The sequence below is a fragment of the Pteronotus mesoamericanus genome, unplaced genomic scaffold (assembly GCF_021234165.1).
Source record: "Pteronotus mesoamericanus isolate MK-2021 breed Mesoamerican mustached bat unplaced genomic scaffold, CSHL_Meso_final scaffold_232, whole genome shotgun sequence".
Classification (NCBI taxonomy): domain Eukaryota; kingdom Metazoa; phylum Chordata; class Mammalia; order Chiroptera; family Mormoopidae; genus Pteronotus; species Pteronotus mesoamericanus.
In genome coordinates this window covers 1,962,989-1,980,149 of record NW_026555311.1, presented here as the reverse complement: position 1 = coordinate 1,980,149, position 17,161 = coordinate 1,962,989, and the positions used below count along the sequence as shown (strand labels likewise).

At 45.5% G+C, this 17,161-nt stretch overlaps 1 protein-coding gene across 1 annotated transcript in view; it reads right to left on the bottom strand.

Annotated features, from left to right (window-relative positions):
* ADARB2 (adenosine deaminase RNA specific B2 (inactive)) overlaps window positions 1–17,161 on the bottom strand; it is a 427,885-nt gene that overhangs the window by 117,416 nt on the left and 293,308 nt on the right. The window contains exons 2-3 of the mRNA XM_054591585.1: window positions 12,237–12,323; window positions 4,568–5,436 (exon numbers count right to left, since the gene is read on the bottom strand). Coding sequence (XP_054447560.1) covers window positions 4,568–5,436; window positions 12,237–12,323 — 956 coding nt within the window. The remainder of the gene's footprint in view (window positions 1–4,567; window positions 5,437–12,236; window positions 12,324–17,161) is intronic.

Below are 17,161 nucleotides of genomic sequence, written 5' to 3'. Positions count from 1 at the left end.
TGTCACTATGGTCCTGGCCATCAGTGCCTCTTCTGAGGAAACAGGGACATGGTGAAGGTCTAGCTGAGCAGGAAATGATGCTGTGGCATTGGCTGCTATTCCAGGGTGTCCTCAGGCAAACCAGCACAGACAGAGTGAGGTCAAGTGCATGTGACTTCCACTTTGAATCATTTTAAATTGAAGCTTATTTAAAATTTGAGGGCCCTCTACTACTAATTTTTTACGACGATATTAACGAACAGTCCTGCTTTGCAGTGGTTAGGGCGCTGTGTCTACTGAGTGAGCTGATTAGCTGGAGTAGGAGGATAGAAAGACAGTCTGTAAAGTGACAAGAGGCAGCCAGGTCACCTTGGTGTTTGGGAGAAGGGAGCTAAATTTTTGCAAACATCCTGTTAATGCCTGCAGCCCAGCTGTTGTGAATGGAGCAAGAGCCAGTCCTCCATCTAACTCTGCAGCTAATTCTGGGGCAGATTCCATGGAATGGGGCCACATGCAGAAGTTCTGATCCAAATTTACTATAAAATGCTGAAACTTAAAAAACATTGTTAGTTATATATCTCCATGGTTTCTGTCCCTTCCACCAGGAACAGGGGTGATGCTTCACAACGTCACTCCTTTTTAGAGCTAATGTAACTTTTCCTCACTTTTATTTTACTCCTATCACATGTATGTCTTCTCCTCAATGACCCGTTTCCATGGGAAGGAAATGCTGAGAGATATGCTTTTGTGGTTGAATTTAACGCTCCTATGAATTAAACTCTTTTGATGCTGGGGGCAGGGTGGTTGGAAATGACGGTAAGAAGAGTTGTAAATTGTGTGATATTATTATTATTATTTTAAAAGATGATTCTTCCAGGAAATGGGCATTCATAGTCTGACATTGTCTTATTATTACTTCCCAGTATCTTGTTCACCTAGAGGAATTCCATGCCAGGAGGATAAACCAACTGCAGATGAAGAAAATAAATGAGGGATTTGGCCCCCAGCTACCTCCTGGTACATTGGTTTCCTTGTTACCTGATGTTTGCTGAGCGCTCAGCCTGTGTGCCTCAGAGAGTGTTGTAGACCCTGATCATTTAGGTCTGTACTATGATTTAAAAATTTTAATAAGGCCTTGGTTTCAGCATTCTGGCTAAGAGACCTGGAGTCATATCTCATGAAATCAAAGGATCAGAAGTGGCCTCATTCTGGGATACAACATGATGAAAATCAGTTCCTGGAGAAATTGACCCCTGCGATCTTCATCTTTATTGAGAATATTATTCTTCAGAAGTTTTTTGATATTATTCTTCTATCAAAATAGAGGCAGAAACAAGTCTATGCCCCCTTGACCCTTATTGTTGGAAAATGATGCTCAGTGTTACTTCGAAGGAGGAGATGCTTTACTCTTTCCAGAAAGTTGATGATTGAATGGCAAATGCAGTGGCACCAACCTCTTTACCTGAGGGGTGTTGGGGATGATGCTTGGTCAGGATTGTCTTGATGATGAGCAAACATCCAACCTGCTCTGCTGGTTCTGCCGTGGTTCTGTTCTCCAGGCTGAGGCCGAGAGCCCTGATGAGGTTCCAAAGGGCAAGATACTTGGCAGGACAGTTATGCGACTCATCTGTGTGAGAATCACAATGCAGGTTCCTGGCCCTCCTTCCAGCACCCATTACATTTCGTGCAGCTGGGCCCATGGCTCACATGACCTTACACACTGTCACATTTGAATTTTTTTCATTGAATATTACTTAAAGAGGTAATATTATTTTATTTCCTAATTCCATTGGATATCACTTAAAGAGGTAATATTAATGTCATTAATTACTTAAAGAAGTAACCACTAGGGCTGGTTTTGAAGCTTCAATCATACAAGACTGAGTCTTTGGTTAAAACATTAAACAGAGATGTGTTTACTTCTGTACAAGTGTAACTCAACATGCATATCTTAGAACCAGACTCTTGACTTGCCATCCCTTCTGTAAGGCAGAACCTGGGACTCTGGGCAGAGAACATGAAATATTGGTGCTGATACCCAAGTTCCAGAAGTTGTGTTTCTTCAGCACTGACTGTCCCACCTTCCCCCTGAGTGGACTTGGGGAAGGTCCTCAGAGGTCAGTGGCTGGGGAACCTGCCTTTTTGGGAGTGTGGGTGGTAGTCCTGGGAGCCTGGCTAGGGCAGGGGGGCCGGGAATACTGTTCCCAAGCAGGTGCCAAAAGGACAGTTAGACAGGATAATGACGGGTCATGCCACTGGGGACTTAGAGCTCAGGACCACGGTGTCAGCAGGACCAGACATCTTCTGTATAGACAGAGCATTGGGCCAAGCAGGAGAGCAAAGCAGAATTTACAGGGGTTCTTGGAATCGTTTTTTAAAGGAGGAGTTCTTTAATGAAGCTGCCGATGGCGCCTGGTCCTGGGGCCCCTGATGCACTCAGCCCCACCCAGCCCGGGGGATGGGTCAGGGGGATGGCGATGAGCCTCAGGACAGCAGTGCCTGGGGCGTGACGGATGGCCCACAGCCCTTACGCTGCTCTGTGCCTTCCATCATCCAGTCAGGGTTGTTAGCGGACTGTCAGAGAAAAATAATTTAGTGGTCATGGCTTTAACTGATGTGCTGCATTCTGGGGTCAAACAACTGTTACAAAGCAGTGGTGCTGCCTGGTTCCTCTACTGTACGAGCTCAGGGGTGACAACATGAGAGAAAACATATCTCAACTGCAACTCAACGACATCCTTCAACACTCATTTGTGGTGGGGTGGACTGGGAGCCGTTGTGGGAGGGAATGGATGCTTCTAACCGAACAGGAAGTGCAAGGCCTGTGAGGGCCTTGGTGAGGTGGCCAAATGGGAAAATGACAGGCTGGGAGACAAGGGGACACGCCACCACCCACTGTGCAGGAGGGACCTTCTTGGGGAAGGTGACGAGAAGACAGAGGTGATGTGGAGGCCATGGGCCACCTGGGGCTCATCCACTTTGTAGGGGGCACAGTGGCTCCCTTGGGTGTGGTTGGCAAGTTTAAGTCACAGATACGGAGAAACAGGATCAGAAGGAAAAAGAGACAACAAAATAAAATAGAGGTGCCAGAAAAGAGAATTGAGGCTGCAAACTTCTGGCAAGAGGTGCTCAGAGGCCTATTGATCCTGAACTTCTTGCAAACACCTAGTTTCTACCTGGATTGTGTGTTATTTGAGGGTGGGTTGAAAGGCAAGACAGATGGAGATTATAGTCGAAACCCCTTCAACCTGGTCCTGAGAACATTGAATAACTATATGAAACTAAATGAAGGCACTGGGGGCAGAGAGAGCAGGAGGAACAGCCGTTCTTGACTGGGGTTCCTTGTTGGACAGCCTCTCTCCCTCACTTGATGGAGCTGTGAAGAGTGGACCTCCATCAGATAAGTATTTATTGAGCATTGTGATTCAGCACGAGGCATCTGTCCTTGTGTGTTAGATTGGGCGCTGTAGCGTATCCTTTGTGCTCCCTGAGGCCTGGGTGGCACCTGCCTCCTCCTGCAGGTGCTCTCGGCCTCTCTAGGAAACAGTGAGTTTTATCCTAGGAGCTTCCATGTGATCACACAGCCATGGCAGCAACAAGCTAGAGTTATTGGGTGTTTACTATGGATCTGCACTGGGTTAAATGCTTTTGACTATGTAGAATGTTCCTCCCCGCAATTGAGGCATAAGTGAATAAGGATACTTTCCTGCATCGAATACATTAGTGATGCATACAGATAAATTCTGAAAACGCTATGACAAAAGGTAATTTGCATAAACAAGCAGTTATAAGACTTGGAAGGATGAGGCTGTTTTGGAATGGGATAGAAAGAGTTTCTGACAGGTGGATGGTGCTATGAAAATATTTCTTGAATGAGCAAATGTGAAGCAGCGTGAGAAAGCAGACCTGTTACGGGTGTGAAAGGGCCAGAGAGATGATGGTGACACAGAATTCCAGCCCTGTCCTTGTTCTGAGCCTTCTGCTTCCAGGTGGGGGTTGGACGCTCAGACCCACCCCTTCCCTGTGCCTGGACCCTGGTGTCCAGGCCACCACACAGACACATGACTCTGGTTGGAACCACTGAGATGTGACAATTCACATTCACTTTGCTTTCTCCAGACTCCATAGTGAGAAACTCCCCAAAATGTTACTAACATGCATTTTCATGTTTTGCTAGTCCTCCTGCTGTAGAACGCTCAGCAACCAAGTCACTTAAGTGCCCCTGAGATGCCACCTATCCTTCCTCGTCATCCTGCCTGGGGAGTGGCCCTGCATCCCCCCTGCTCTGTTTCCTGCCATTGGTATCACCACAGACATCACCTGCCTTCACTCTTCCCCACTCACCTCTCCTAAGTATGAATGTTGACATTCCTTATTTACATGCAAACGATTCTCCCCCCCAAAGCTTGACAATTGCTCTAATGGTGAGCCTGGGACGGGGCTGAGCCAGCCTTTCTGGGAGGGGCACATGGGGGTGCTCTCTACTTACAGCGACTGGAGCAGGGGGGCTGCCCGCTGCCTGTCCCAGCTCATGGTCTCCTAGCATCCGGGAGATGCCACCTGCCGGGAGCTACCTGAGAATTCTCACCTGGGGCAAGAGGTGACTTTTACTCCTGCTGGGCGTGTGGCCAGGCAGCCGGATGTCGAAGAGGGCCTGGAGGGCGGCCTGCGCCGCCTGGCCCTTGGCCAGCTTCTTGCTGCGTCCGGAGCCTTCAAACGTCCTGCCGTCCACGCTCACGGCCATGACGAAGCTCCGGGGCCGCTGCTTGTCAGCCGGCTCCGAGAGGCACACGTAGCGCAGGCCGGCGCGCAGCTGGTTCAGTACCACCACCGGGTTCCTCTCGCCTGGGGCCACCAGGTCCAGTGTGTGGTGCAGCAGCCGTCCCCGCCGGCATGCCGGGGACAACAGCTCAGGCTCAGCAGGGCGGCGACCCGGGAAGGCTGCACTGGGCGCCGCTGGCTCAAACTGCTTGAACAGCGTGTCGGGAAAGTCAGCCTGGTCGGAGGTGAAGTCTGTGCAGTGGCTGGCGCTGCTGCCCATGGCCAGGTGGGCCTGGCAGGCATTGGGGAACTGCACGAAGGAGCGCAGGGCTAGCTCGGCTGCCCTCATCTTGGCCTTCTTCTTGGTGGGCCCCGTGCCCTCGAACGTGAGTCCGTTCACCTCCACCGCCACAGCGAAGACAGGAGCGTGCACGGGGCCGGTCTGGGACACCATGCGATACTGCAGACCAGGCCGCAGCTCATGCAGCTGGACCAGCGCGTTCTTGGGCGTCATCGACCACGAAAGTGTCTTCCAGATCAGCTGCAGTTTGCAGAAGTGGCCACCGTTGCCCTCCTCCAGAGGCCTCTTCCTCTTCATGCCAGGTGCACCACCTCGGGCTCTGTCGCCAACGGGCAGTGGCCGTGCCTCCAGGTTGCTCATATTTCGGTTCTCCTTCACATCTGCGCTGCTGGTACCTGGAGGTGAGAACAGACAGCGGTGACCCAGGGCTCTCAGCTCGCCTGAAGACAGACACCACTTCTGATGGCTGTACTGTGCACAGGCGCCCAGCTGTCAGTCTGAAAGCCAAGCCTCTGAGATGCACTCACTGGATGGAGCCTTCCAGGGACAAGCTAAGCAGCTCCACTTGTTTCTAGGCTGACAGGAGTCACTAGGCTTCCCTGAAAGTGGGGCCGACTGCCTGGCAGGAGGAAGGATACACAGCCCTGAGCAGTTTCTGCATTTCTGAGAATACGCGGTGTGGACATAGTGAGCCTGACCTGCTCCCACCTTCTACTCTGAGTGTGGCCGGGATGTCTTGGGGCTGAGGCCCCCATCCCAAAGGTTCCCCCAGACCACATGTGGCCTGTTCCTTCTATCAGCCTCAGGCAATGCTGAGGGCCATGCAGTCCTTTCCTGTGGAGTGGACTGATGACTGAATTGTGGTACAATCACAGGATGGAAGGCTCCATAGCACTCACGGTTAATGAACCAAGTCTACATGCTTCAATGTAGAGGAATCTCAGCAGTATAATGTTGCATGATAAAAGCAACTTGCAAAGTGTTACACAGAGTGCAATGTCATTAATATAGATTATAACAATGTAGGCACTGCATGTTGTTTGTGTAATCCGACATAGTGGTGAGGCTTAGATGTTAAGCTTCCCAGGGGACAAGGAGGACTTAGAATGGGGGCTCAGATGGGGGCTTCATTTGTATCTGTGATATTTTATTTCTTTTGCAAAAAGTGATATGCATTAAACTTAGCAAAGTCATCATTTGCTAACTGTAAGGTGGTGGATGTGCATAATGATTTAACTATCTTGGACAGCTCTTCACCAATGAAGCTTTTCTGTTTAGAAAACTGCATCTTGGATTGTCACAAAACTGCTGGACCAGAGTCCCTGTCACCTCCTGGGGAGGACGCTTTGGGCAGACTAACCTCCAGCTTCCTATGAAATAGTCCAGGATGACGGTCATGGCCCTTGCAGTTCCCCGTCATTGAGCCCCATTCCCACCTTCTCTCTGGTACCTTTCTTATTCCTTACATCTCTCTGGGGGTGGGGGTCACGGCACCATTTTCTAGGAGGGGACAGCAAGGCTCAGAGAGAGGGAGCTGCAGTTGGAGAACTGGTTGAGATGCGATTTTGCCCTGGGGATGTTTTGTTCCTGTGAAGGTGAGTTTATGGGCACAGAACAGTGCCACCATTCCTTGGGTATATCACAGGGATGCCTGTCTCTAGGATGGAATGAGGTGCTGAGAGTACATAGTCAGCCATTTTTGTGCACGAATGTGTGTGGTGAGGCGGCAGGGGTGAGCCACATATAGACGACCCCTTGTGCCCTTCGATTTTTCCCTGGTAACAAGGATTTCAGGGGTTCCAGGTGGCTGTGCAGCCGGTTGTGAATGAGTTTTCTCTTGTGAAGCAAGTGGAAAGTTGGGGTGATTTTTACATCCAGTCTACAGTTTATAAGTAAACTCTGAGAACTTTCTCCTCAGCCTGCTCCAAGCCAAGCTTCGATGAGACCCACTGGCTCAGTGGCCTCATATCCATAACGTTGCTGCCAGAGAGTAAAAACGAGAAAGTGCAGTCTGCAATCTCATAGGCACTGAAGACGCTTGGACCATCAGGTGCCTCGGAGAGGTGACCTCACACTGGACAAGGCTTCTCTAGGTCTATTGCTATGTGTCCTTCCAGCTCAAGGGCTCTCAGTGATGACTCCAGCCAATATCCACCTCAGCCCCCCAGTGGGTATTCCTGGTAGCGGCGAGTGTATCCATTTTGAAAGCGCTGTTTGCTGAACTGTCCACTTCTTATGAGTTCTGTTCTCTATATTGTGAAGCAGCTCTGTTAATATTTTCTCTGGTGGTTTGCATTTATAAAATATTGGGTCTGCAGAGGAAATTGTGTTTGAAGGACTTGAGCCTGAGTATTTTATAAGTTAGAGGTGGATGGCGTCACTAACAGACTATTTTGTAGGAATAATTACCTCCCAATATTGAGCATTGACTTTCAGCCCCTCTGTGAGTCATTGTGCATCTGGATCCACAGAGCCAGGAACTCCGCCATGCCAGGTATTTTAGGCCACTGGCAGTAGGTAGGATTAATCACACAGTTTCCCAAATTGAACATAAAGATGGAAAAAAAATAACCTGACCGAAAGACCCCACAGTAGATTGCCTGGAAACGTGCTGATTTCTCACAATGTGGGGATCGAGGGAGTCTGTGCATGGGATTAAAGTGGCTGGCATATCAGATGACCTCTGCTGCCTTTTCAGGTAGAAAGGTTTATCTTAGAGCCACAGTACTCTGAAACTTCTCCTCCACCTGCCCTGAGATTGCTTCTAGGATCTTCTCTTCCTTGACACTCAATATCCGATGATGACAGTCATCATTAGTTTTCCATGGCATAGACACGCTTATCAGATTGTGGCATGAAGAGTCCTTCCAAAATAATCAATACCTAATAATTGATAAAAATGCAGGCCCTTGGGCCATATCTTAGAAACACTAGCTAGAATCTCTGGGTTGATGTTACCCACTGGCTTTTGCAAATGAGCAAATTAGGGGTCCAGCTCCCTTCAACACAACACATGTGCTCATTTTCACGGGCCTGCTGAGTCCGAGCAAGGCAGAGGGGGAGGTGGTCACTCCACTGGTTCTGGGGCCAAGGGGATGAGAAGTGAAAGTCCTCTCCCTCCTTCATGTGGGTGTGACATTGGGCAAGTCCCTCAACCTGCCCAAATTCCATTTTCTCATGATGGAAAATGTGGGTTTTAATAATGTTTGTCTTATAATATTGTTATATGGTTGGACTAAAGGAACATATGTAATAGGCTTAGCAAAAGCCCTGACATACAGCAAGCCTAATGAATGTTTGAAAAATAGTGTTGTTCCCCTTATAGATGGGGGATATGTTCTAAGAACCTCAGTAGATGCCTGAAACCTCAGATTATACTGAACTCTCTCTCTCTATATAATGTTTTGTTCTATACATACATAATTATGATAAAGTTTTAACTTACAAATTAGGCATAGTAAGAGATTAACAACAACAATAATAAAATAGAGGAATTATAACAATATACTGTAATAAACAGTAGGTGAACGTGGTCGCTCTCTCTCTGATAACCTGATAACTAAGTGACTAATAAGCATTTTGGGGCACAAGAGTAGACTGTTAAGTAGTCATGAATATGGTTAAACCTGTATCTTTCAGGTGAAAGACATCTTTCAGAATTAAGCTCAGTTACTGGGCTGCAATTGTGCAGTGGCTGCCTCCGTCAATCGTAGGGGAAGTCCCCAGCTGCCATCTCAGAACGGTTATCACTCAGCATGAGTGCAGGCACTGTGTGTTAAGTATGAATATCTGCTTCTTCCATGTCCCCGTCCCCATCCCTAGGCCAGCTGCTGTCTGTGTTCTTGCAATAGTTGAATTGTTGGGAGCTTTTCATCAGACTGCCTCACTAATAATGACTTTGTTTGTTTGCAGATTGGAGGGCAGCCTTCTGATCCACCCCATCCTGCCCAGATAGGGCTGGCAGACAGGAGCAAGATGGGCGGTCTGCTCTCTCCTTGTACTTCGGGGGTAGGAAGATGCATGAAGAAGGGGCGGCTATGGAGGCCACTTGGGCAGGCCTGGTGACTGGGAATAAGGAATACAAGGTCCCGGCTATATATGTCGTGCACTGGCCTGACACGCATGTCACTTGAATCAGGCTCTGCAGCAGGAGAAGATGGCCTTCTTTCAAGACTTATATCATGCCCTCTTGGAAGCCAAGACCATCACGCATCTCACTGTGGTGGGTGGTTGCTGTCCCTCCAGACCCCATGCAGTATGGCCTGTGTAGACCTATAGCCCTGACCTAGGATCGAGCATCTCAGCCCCTCCTTAGGTGACATCTTCCAGTCAGTGGCAGACACAGAGGTCAGGGGGCAGCAGTCGCTCCTTTCAGTGTTCAAAGAAGAAAGTTTTCAGGATTACCAGCTTAGGCATGAAGTCTTAAAAAGGTGGCATCATCTAGTTGACTCTTAGCCTATACCCAGCCAGCTAATGGGCTCATGGGCACCGTCCTCTCTCAGGCCGAGTCTTGGTCTGGCTATTGATCCCTGACCCCAGCTCAGCCCTGGGTATTGGATCAGAGCTCCAGGAAAGGGGCAGAGGGAAGTGACGGGGCCGAGGCTACAGGGGGTATGGGAAAGAGATGGTCCTGAATGGTGGAACTTCATCTTAAACCAACCTAGACACATACATTCCATAGTTTATAGCTACGAAGAGGAGACATCAAAGCAAGGACACACTTGCTTCTACCACCTACTTTTTCTACCTGCATATGTGTGTATACACACACAGACACAGAGTAAACATCCATTACACAACACATGCACACACATTACATGCATTACCTAGAGATCACATGTACATCACCCATATAATACACACAGACACACAGATACACCACATTCCTTTTGCACATATATACATACAGCACACAGAGACACATACATGCACACACAGTGAACATCTATTATACACCACACCAGACATATCACACACAACACAACATGCATATTACATATATTACCTAGGCGTCACACACATCACATATACAATATGCACACAAACACAGATACACATACCACACACACAAGATACCACAGACACACATACATGCATACACAGTGAACATCCATCATGTACACCACACTACATATCTATACTACACATATCACACACATTACATACAACACACAGAGATACACAGTATACATGCCACACACTGCATATCCATTACAAAAGCACAGAACATGCCTACCATACATATACCACACACCACACATACTTTATCCATACATACACATACACCCTCTAGGGGAGTTGCATTCTTCCTCTTGCACCTTCCAGTGCCTTTGGGTCATAAGCTGAGGGACTGCATGGGTAACATTAGCAAGGGTTACTAAGTACTAAGTAACACTCCACGGGTACTAAGACAAGCACATCATTTGGAGGTGTATCTTTGAATAGTGTATGAAAATAGGGTTTTCTAAGTATATTAACAGCATATGTTACAAAGTGGATGACTAATCCACTGATAGAAAATACCATTTTCCAAGCATCTCAAAGGCTAATTTTAACATGTAATAAGCACTTAAAAGTAATTCTTATCTGTAAGTTTTTACCTATTAGCCAGGGAGCTGAATCAGGGAAAATAGCCTTAATTACTAGCATTAGCCAACCTTGATGGAGCATTTATATGTCCCAGGTCCTTGCCTAAAATGTCTTCATGTGCTATTTTATTTGATTCCGACCTCAACTCTATGGTTCAGATTACATCACTGTTCCCTTCTAGGAAATGAGGCTCTGAGGGTCTGAGCGGTGATACTAACAGCCCAGGGCAGTGGGTTACAGAGTCTAAGACGGCTCGGAGGCCTTGCCCCCACTGGGCTTCTACTTTCAGGATTGCTCTGGCATCAGAAATCACTAGCCCAGTGAGCTGTTCGAAGGGGAGAGAGAGACACTTCTACGTGGAGAGGGTGACCCAGCCAGAGTTCCCACAGCTCATGGGGGAAAGATGACGAGACAGTAAGATTTCATTCCTCAAGCTATCAATGCATTGACGAAATTCTAGAAAATTTCCAATTTAGATGATGAGAGAACAGAAACAATCATTTGTCCATGTTTTGCTTTGACCCATGTGTTTGCTGAGGAATGGGCCCTGAACGGATGGTAAGGAGACCCATGTTCTGATTCCCATGTGACTTACTCCTCATCTAGAAAACAAAGGACTAGCACTAGAGTGTCTCTAAGGTTTGCTCTGGTTTGACATCCAGTGATCCAGTGACTTTGCTTTAGTAGAATAATCCAGGGCAATCACCCCAGTTTTCATCCTTGTGGATAATTACATTTTCTCAGAAGGGGTTATTCATGCAGATGTGTAGTGTTTCTTAAAAGCTGACGGCAAATGGACAATATTCTTGTGCAGTCTTCCCTACCATTGCTTCTCGGTCAGGTCAACGATCCCAGTGACTGCCAGTAAACTTTCCATGTCCTTCCCATCCCAGGACAACAAGCACGTTCCTAACTCTTCCTGGCTGAGAAGGTGACCCATCTGTTAGGTAATGTTGAAATGCAAGAGGTGTTCATGTGGTTTTGAACATTTCACCCCCTTGTTTAAATGCCTGACAATATGCTACACACAAGAGGCGAATATAATGCATGCCAGACATGAACAGGCTCTCACACCCAGCCCTGTCTGCTTGGCCTCCTCAGTGGTCTACACGGGGCCACTGTTTAGGGCTCCTCCCCCAAGCTGGCATTTAGGTCTCCACACAGCACTGCTTGGTGTCTCTCCAGTTTGAAGTGCCAGAAATGTTTCGACAGTCAGGCACCCATCCAGCTCTTTCCTTGTTAAATAATTGTACAAACTGTGTTCAAAGAGACTGTGTTCATTTTTCTTTTTCGTTTGAAGGAGAAAAAACACAGGAAAGAGAGGAAGGTCCAAGAGAACTTTTTAATATACATATATGTATAATCCCTAGAGTTCTCAATCACACAGTTACTGCTAATATTTTCCTACCACTCAGGTGAGGGTAGAATTCCAGGTGGGGGTGAAATTCCAGATGGGGATACATTTCTAAGTGGTGATGGGAGCAGAGCTTCCTGCTCTGTGAAACCCAGATATTTCCCCTGCCCCCACCCCCCAACATCCCAAGGGTCTCAGATTTTGGGGACATTGGGCTGGGATCCCCTACTCTTCAGGGAAGGGACTGCTTACTTAGATTGTCTTCATCCTCTGTGTTTGTGGCCCCGGGGCTCAAGTGCTTGAAGGGAGAGATGAAGGCTGACAACATGCTTACTTTGTCTGGAAAGAAAAGAAGAACAGGAAATGCACTTTGACATGGAATTTCAAAAAAATTCAGTGCTTTCATATACGTTCTTATTACTGAGGGTTTGGACAAGGGAGGTTGAAAGGTCATTTTGGTTTCATCCACTTCATTCTGGTTCAGTCTTTTATTGAATTTCTGACAGCATTTTATCAAATTCCCCTCTCCATTCAATTTTAAACTTTATGATTTCTATTTTTCTTCTTTTCTTATTCTTGGCATCTCCCCTCCTCTTGTGCCACATCCCTCAAAACTTGAAGTAATCATCTCCAGGGCAACAGGCTTGCATGAGATTACGGGATGCTGGGTGGGGCAGGGCCCGTCAGACTGAGGTCATTTCACAGGGAGCAACTAAAGCAATTTAAAAAATTCCACAATTAAATGAGCATCGTGTAAATAAAGCCAAGACTATTTCCCCCCATTAGTGGAGAATTTGCTTTGCTTTGTGGGCTTGAAATACATGAAAAAAAATGGACTTAAAACTATAATGTACTCTGTGAGTTTGAGCAGAGGTAGAAGAATAAGGAAGAAGCAGAAGGGACAGGAGAAGAGAAGGCAGGTGGAGGAGGGAGCAGTGCAGACGTCAGGTTCAGAAGAGTTCTTCATGGAAATGGGAACATGTCCCTGAAGGGGTGAAAGGAATCAATAGGAGATGCACTCTGCCTGCAGCCCCTGTGGTGGGTGAGTCAAACAAGGCCGGTCAAGTGTCCTGGACATCGGACATCTCTGAATATAGCACAGGTGGGAAGGTGGGCCTAAGTAGGAAACGCCACACATGACCAATAGAAGATGCTCTTTCCATGGGCTCAGCAATTTCCCTCTTAAACAGAGAGATTAAGGAATTGTGGGATGTACAATGGGGAGACTGAAAGAAGGTGAAGGGATTAGCCAAAGAACTTGTATGCATAATTTATAGGTACACATAGCAGCGTGGTGACTGCCAGAGGGAAGGGGAGAAAGGGGATGGGGGGAGTCCGGTAAAGGCGGAGAAGTGGGGATATCTGTAGTAGTGTCAACAATAAAAGTAAGGGGGGAAATGGCTAATAAAGGGAGTCAAAAGAGAAGCTTCTGATTTTAGAGGTTCCACTGACAAGTTAACCACAGAAGTTTGGTGCGCCTGTCCATAGGCAGAACTTGACCCTCTTGCAGAAGAGTCCTCTGTTCTCACATTCCTGTTTCTCATGTCCCCTTCCTCCCAAGTCTTCATGACTCATTAAATTCCCCAGGGATCTTGACCACATTATTAAAACAACGATAGCTGGAAACTTCACATTGTTTATCCAGTGTGTTGCAGGGTTGCGATAGAGTCGTCCCTGCTCCTCCTGCGCTTAGGTTGTCCAGGGCCCTGGCTACCTGGGTTTGGTTATTTTGTCATGAGGGATGCTTTCTCCCCACTCTGGTACCCGAGGGTGGGGTTTTCAGCAAGACTACTATTTGCACCAGACTGCCTTTTGTCTGCTTTGTCGTCAGAAAAGAGTACTGTTTGTTGATAGCCCTCCCATTTCAGCACGTGGTCTAAATATGATGTCCCAGGATACCGGTAACTAGCGGTTTTATATGCAGCTAGCCTGCAGGCGTCCAGACCCCGGGTTGAATCCTACTCTTTTTCTTTCCATTACGAGCCTGTTTTCTCTTTAGCCAAGCTTCCCAGAGGCCAGGAGAGTTCACATTGAAATTCATTCCAGAGCCTGTTAACAGCTGTTGTTTCCAGTAGGGACGGGTAACAATATAACGTTCACTCAAAGAGAACAATAAATAACTCAAATACAAAACGCCTGCTCCTTCTTCATTCCCCGAACAAGAAGAATAAGCCAGGGAGGACTGGCTCTCCCCAAGCCTGCACGGCCCAAGCTAATTTACTACCAGGGAATGAAATCTCTTGCTTGAGTTATAATTTCATTAAGGGAGCCCAATAATATTACACAAAGAGTGTGAAGCTCAAATGATTTAGTCTGGAGCATCTCAAAATGAAATTACAATTTTCTAATAAAGTAGGGCTACCAGCCCAACACCCACAAAAACACACTAAGCCATTTCAGAGCTCACCTGAGCAAAATTGTGAGATATTTCAAAACTGTTTTAGATCCACCTAAATTCTTGCTTTTTACGGTTGTCATATTTATCAAATAAAAATACAAGATGCCTAGTTAAAAATGAGTTTTAGATAAACAATATACTTTTTTAGTATGTGCATCTCTAATATTGGGACATACATATATTTTAAAAATGTATTATTTATCTAAAATTCAGATTTAAAATAAAGGACTTGAGCAGATATTTCTCTAAAGAAGATAAACAATTGATCAATGACCACACAAAAAGATGCTTAACCTCGTTAGTCATTAGGGAAATGCAAATCAAAACTACACTGAGATACCACCTCATATCCATTAGGATGGCTGTTATCGGTAAGATAAGAAATTACAAGTGTTCAAGAGGATGTGAAGTTGAAACCTTTGTGCCCTGCTGGTGGGAATGTAAATTAGTTCAGCCACTATGAAAACCAGCAATCCCTCTTCTGAGTACATGCCCCAAAGAATTGAAAGCAGGGATTATAAGAGACATTCATACACCAAATGTCTATAGCAGTGTTGTTCACAATCACCAAAAGGTGGAAGTAACCCAAGTGTCCATCAGTGGATGAATGGTTAACAAGATGTGGTATATATACATACGATGGAATTGTATTCACCCTTAAAGAAGAAGGAAATTCTGCAATATACTACAACATGAATGAAACTTGAGGACATTATACTGTGTGGTCTAAGCCAGATGCAAAAAGACAAATACTGTATGATTTTACTCATATGAGGACCCTAGAGTAGAGTCAAACTCATAGAAACAGAAAATAGAATGGTGCGCTCCAGGGGCTGGAGGATGGAGAATGGGAAGTCGTTTTCTATAGGGGACAGAGTTTCAGTTTGGAAAGATGGGAAGTTTCTGGTGTGTTGAAAACATTCTTTATTTAGATCGAGATATGTTCCATGGTTATATGCGTTTGTTGCTGAACCATAACATCCATAGTCTCTACCATTTGCTGTATGTAAGTTGTACTTCAATTATTTAAGGAGAGTAAAAGATATAAAACATGACTGGACAAGAGAGTAATGATGTGAAGCAAACATCAAAGTATTTAATCTAGAAAGGGAAAGTAGGGATGGAACAAAATGTTATTTAATCTATAAAGTAGAAAATTGAGAATGTTAGATAGTAAAGAGAGGTGTTTACCAAGAAAGAGTAAACATTGTTTTTTGCTTATTTTATAGATTTAAAAGCTTAAATATATTAAAAAATGTCTGACATTGCAACAAGAAAACTCACCACCTCAAAGATAAAACATCCTTGGATTCCGTGTATGTATAGTGTACGTATAAAAACAAGGGAGTGTGTATAAAAACTCCCTTGTGTATGTATAAAGACATACAGTTTTTTTTTTTGTTTGTATAAGTGTACCTGTAAAAACAAGGGAGAGAGAATTGACGAGTGGAAAGCAGACCTAGAAAGTGGGGGATGGAATCAGAATTCCAAATATTAGGCCCAACTCAATGCCTCAGGAGCCTGGGATAACTCAGTTTACCCACAATGATGACTTGAGGAATCGTAAAAAGGTCAAAGTATTTGGAGCTTTCACAAACTACTGTGTTTATATATAAACAATTAAACAATTTTTACTAAGGAAGATGAAAATTAAAAAAAAAAATCCTCTGGTACTTGAGCACACCTCAGTTATCCAAAAAATCCATTCATGTGAAATAGTGTGTTTGCTAGAAATTTTAACAAAAACCAACTTAAGAGAATATCTGTGATAACCCAAAGGAGTTGAAAACACCAAAGCTTGCATACCGATGTTTATAGAAGCTTTATTCATGATTGCCAGAACTCAGAAGCAACAAAGAGGTGCTTCAGTAGGTGAATGGATACAAGAACAAAACCAAAACCAAAACCAAAACCAAAATGAAAACATACTAATTGCTAAAATGTCCAAGGGTTTGATCTCATACTCTGCCTCCTAAAATGCACTAAATACTTCATGGAATAGATTATGAAAAAATTACATACATTGAGCATTTCAGTTCTGTCCTTATTTCAACAACTGAAAATTAGGTTTTGTGCCATGTCTGGCTTTTGCAGGCCACATGTCTTCCAATGAAGCACAACTCAGCTGTCTTGAACAGTTATGTAACTTGAAAACAAGGTGACAGTTGGAAGCTACAGAACTCTGTTGGTACCTTTGGGCTACAAACTTCAGCCTCTTTTATAAGTTCCCTTCTTCTGTTTTCTCTTTGCCAAAATACACTCTGACAGATGGCCTCCCTCAAGCTTGACCCACTTTCTTTCAAAACCGTATATTCTAATCACACCCAAGTATGTGTTAAAAAATGAAGCTTCTGCCCAAACACAAACGGAAAAAGATTTGAATAGGTGGGTTATCCTGGGAAGCACGAAAAACAATTAACCTGCCTGCAGTCAGGAGAAAGGAATAACATTTTGGAATAAAGATGAATTTTCCTCATAGACTTTCAGGAACACATATTTCAAAACACTGTTTCCAAGCCACCACCCTTGAACAGCACAAGGATGTTCAGTGGACAAAAGATTTTGGCTCTGCACTGAGCTTTGTAAACATGAGAAGGTTTTGATTTTCACAGGAAGGTGAGGATCTCTCCTGGCAGTTTCCAGATGGAGAAAACTCATGAATTCAGTCTTGATCGGGTCCAAGTACACAGGCCACTGGCCTGACATATGTTGCTCATTCATTGTTAAGGGTTGATTTATGCCCTCCACAAAAATTCATGTTGAAACAATGACCTCCAGG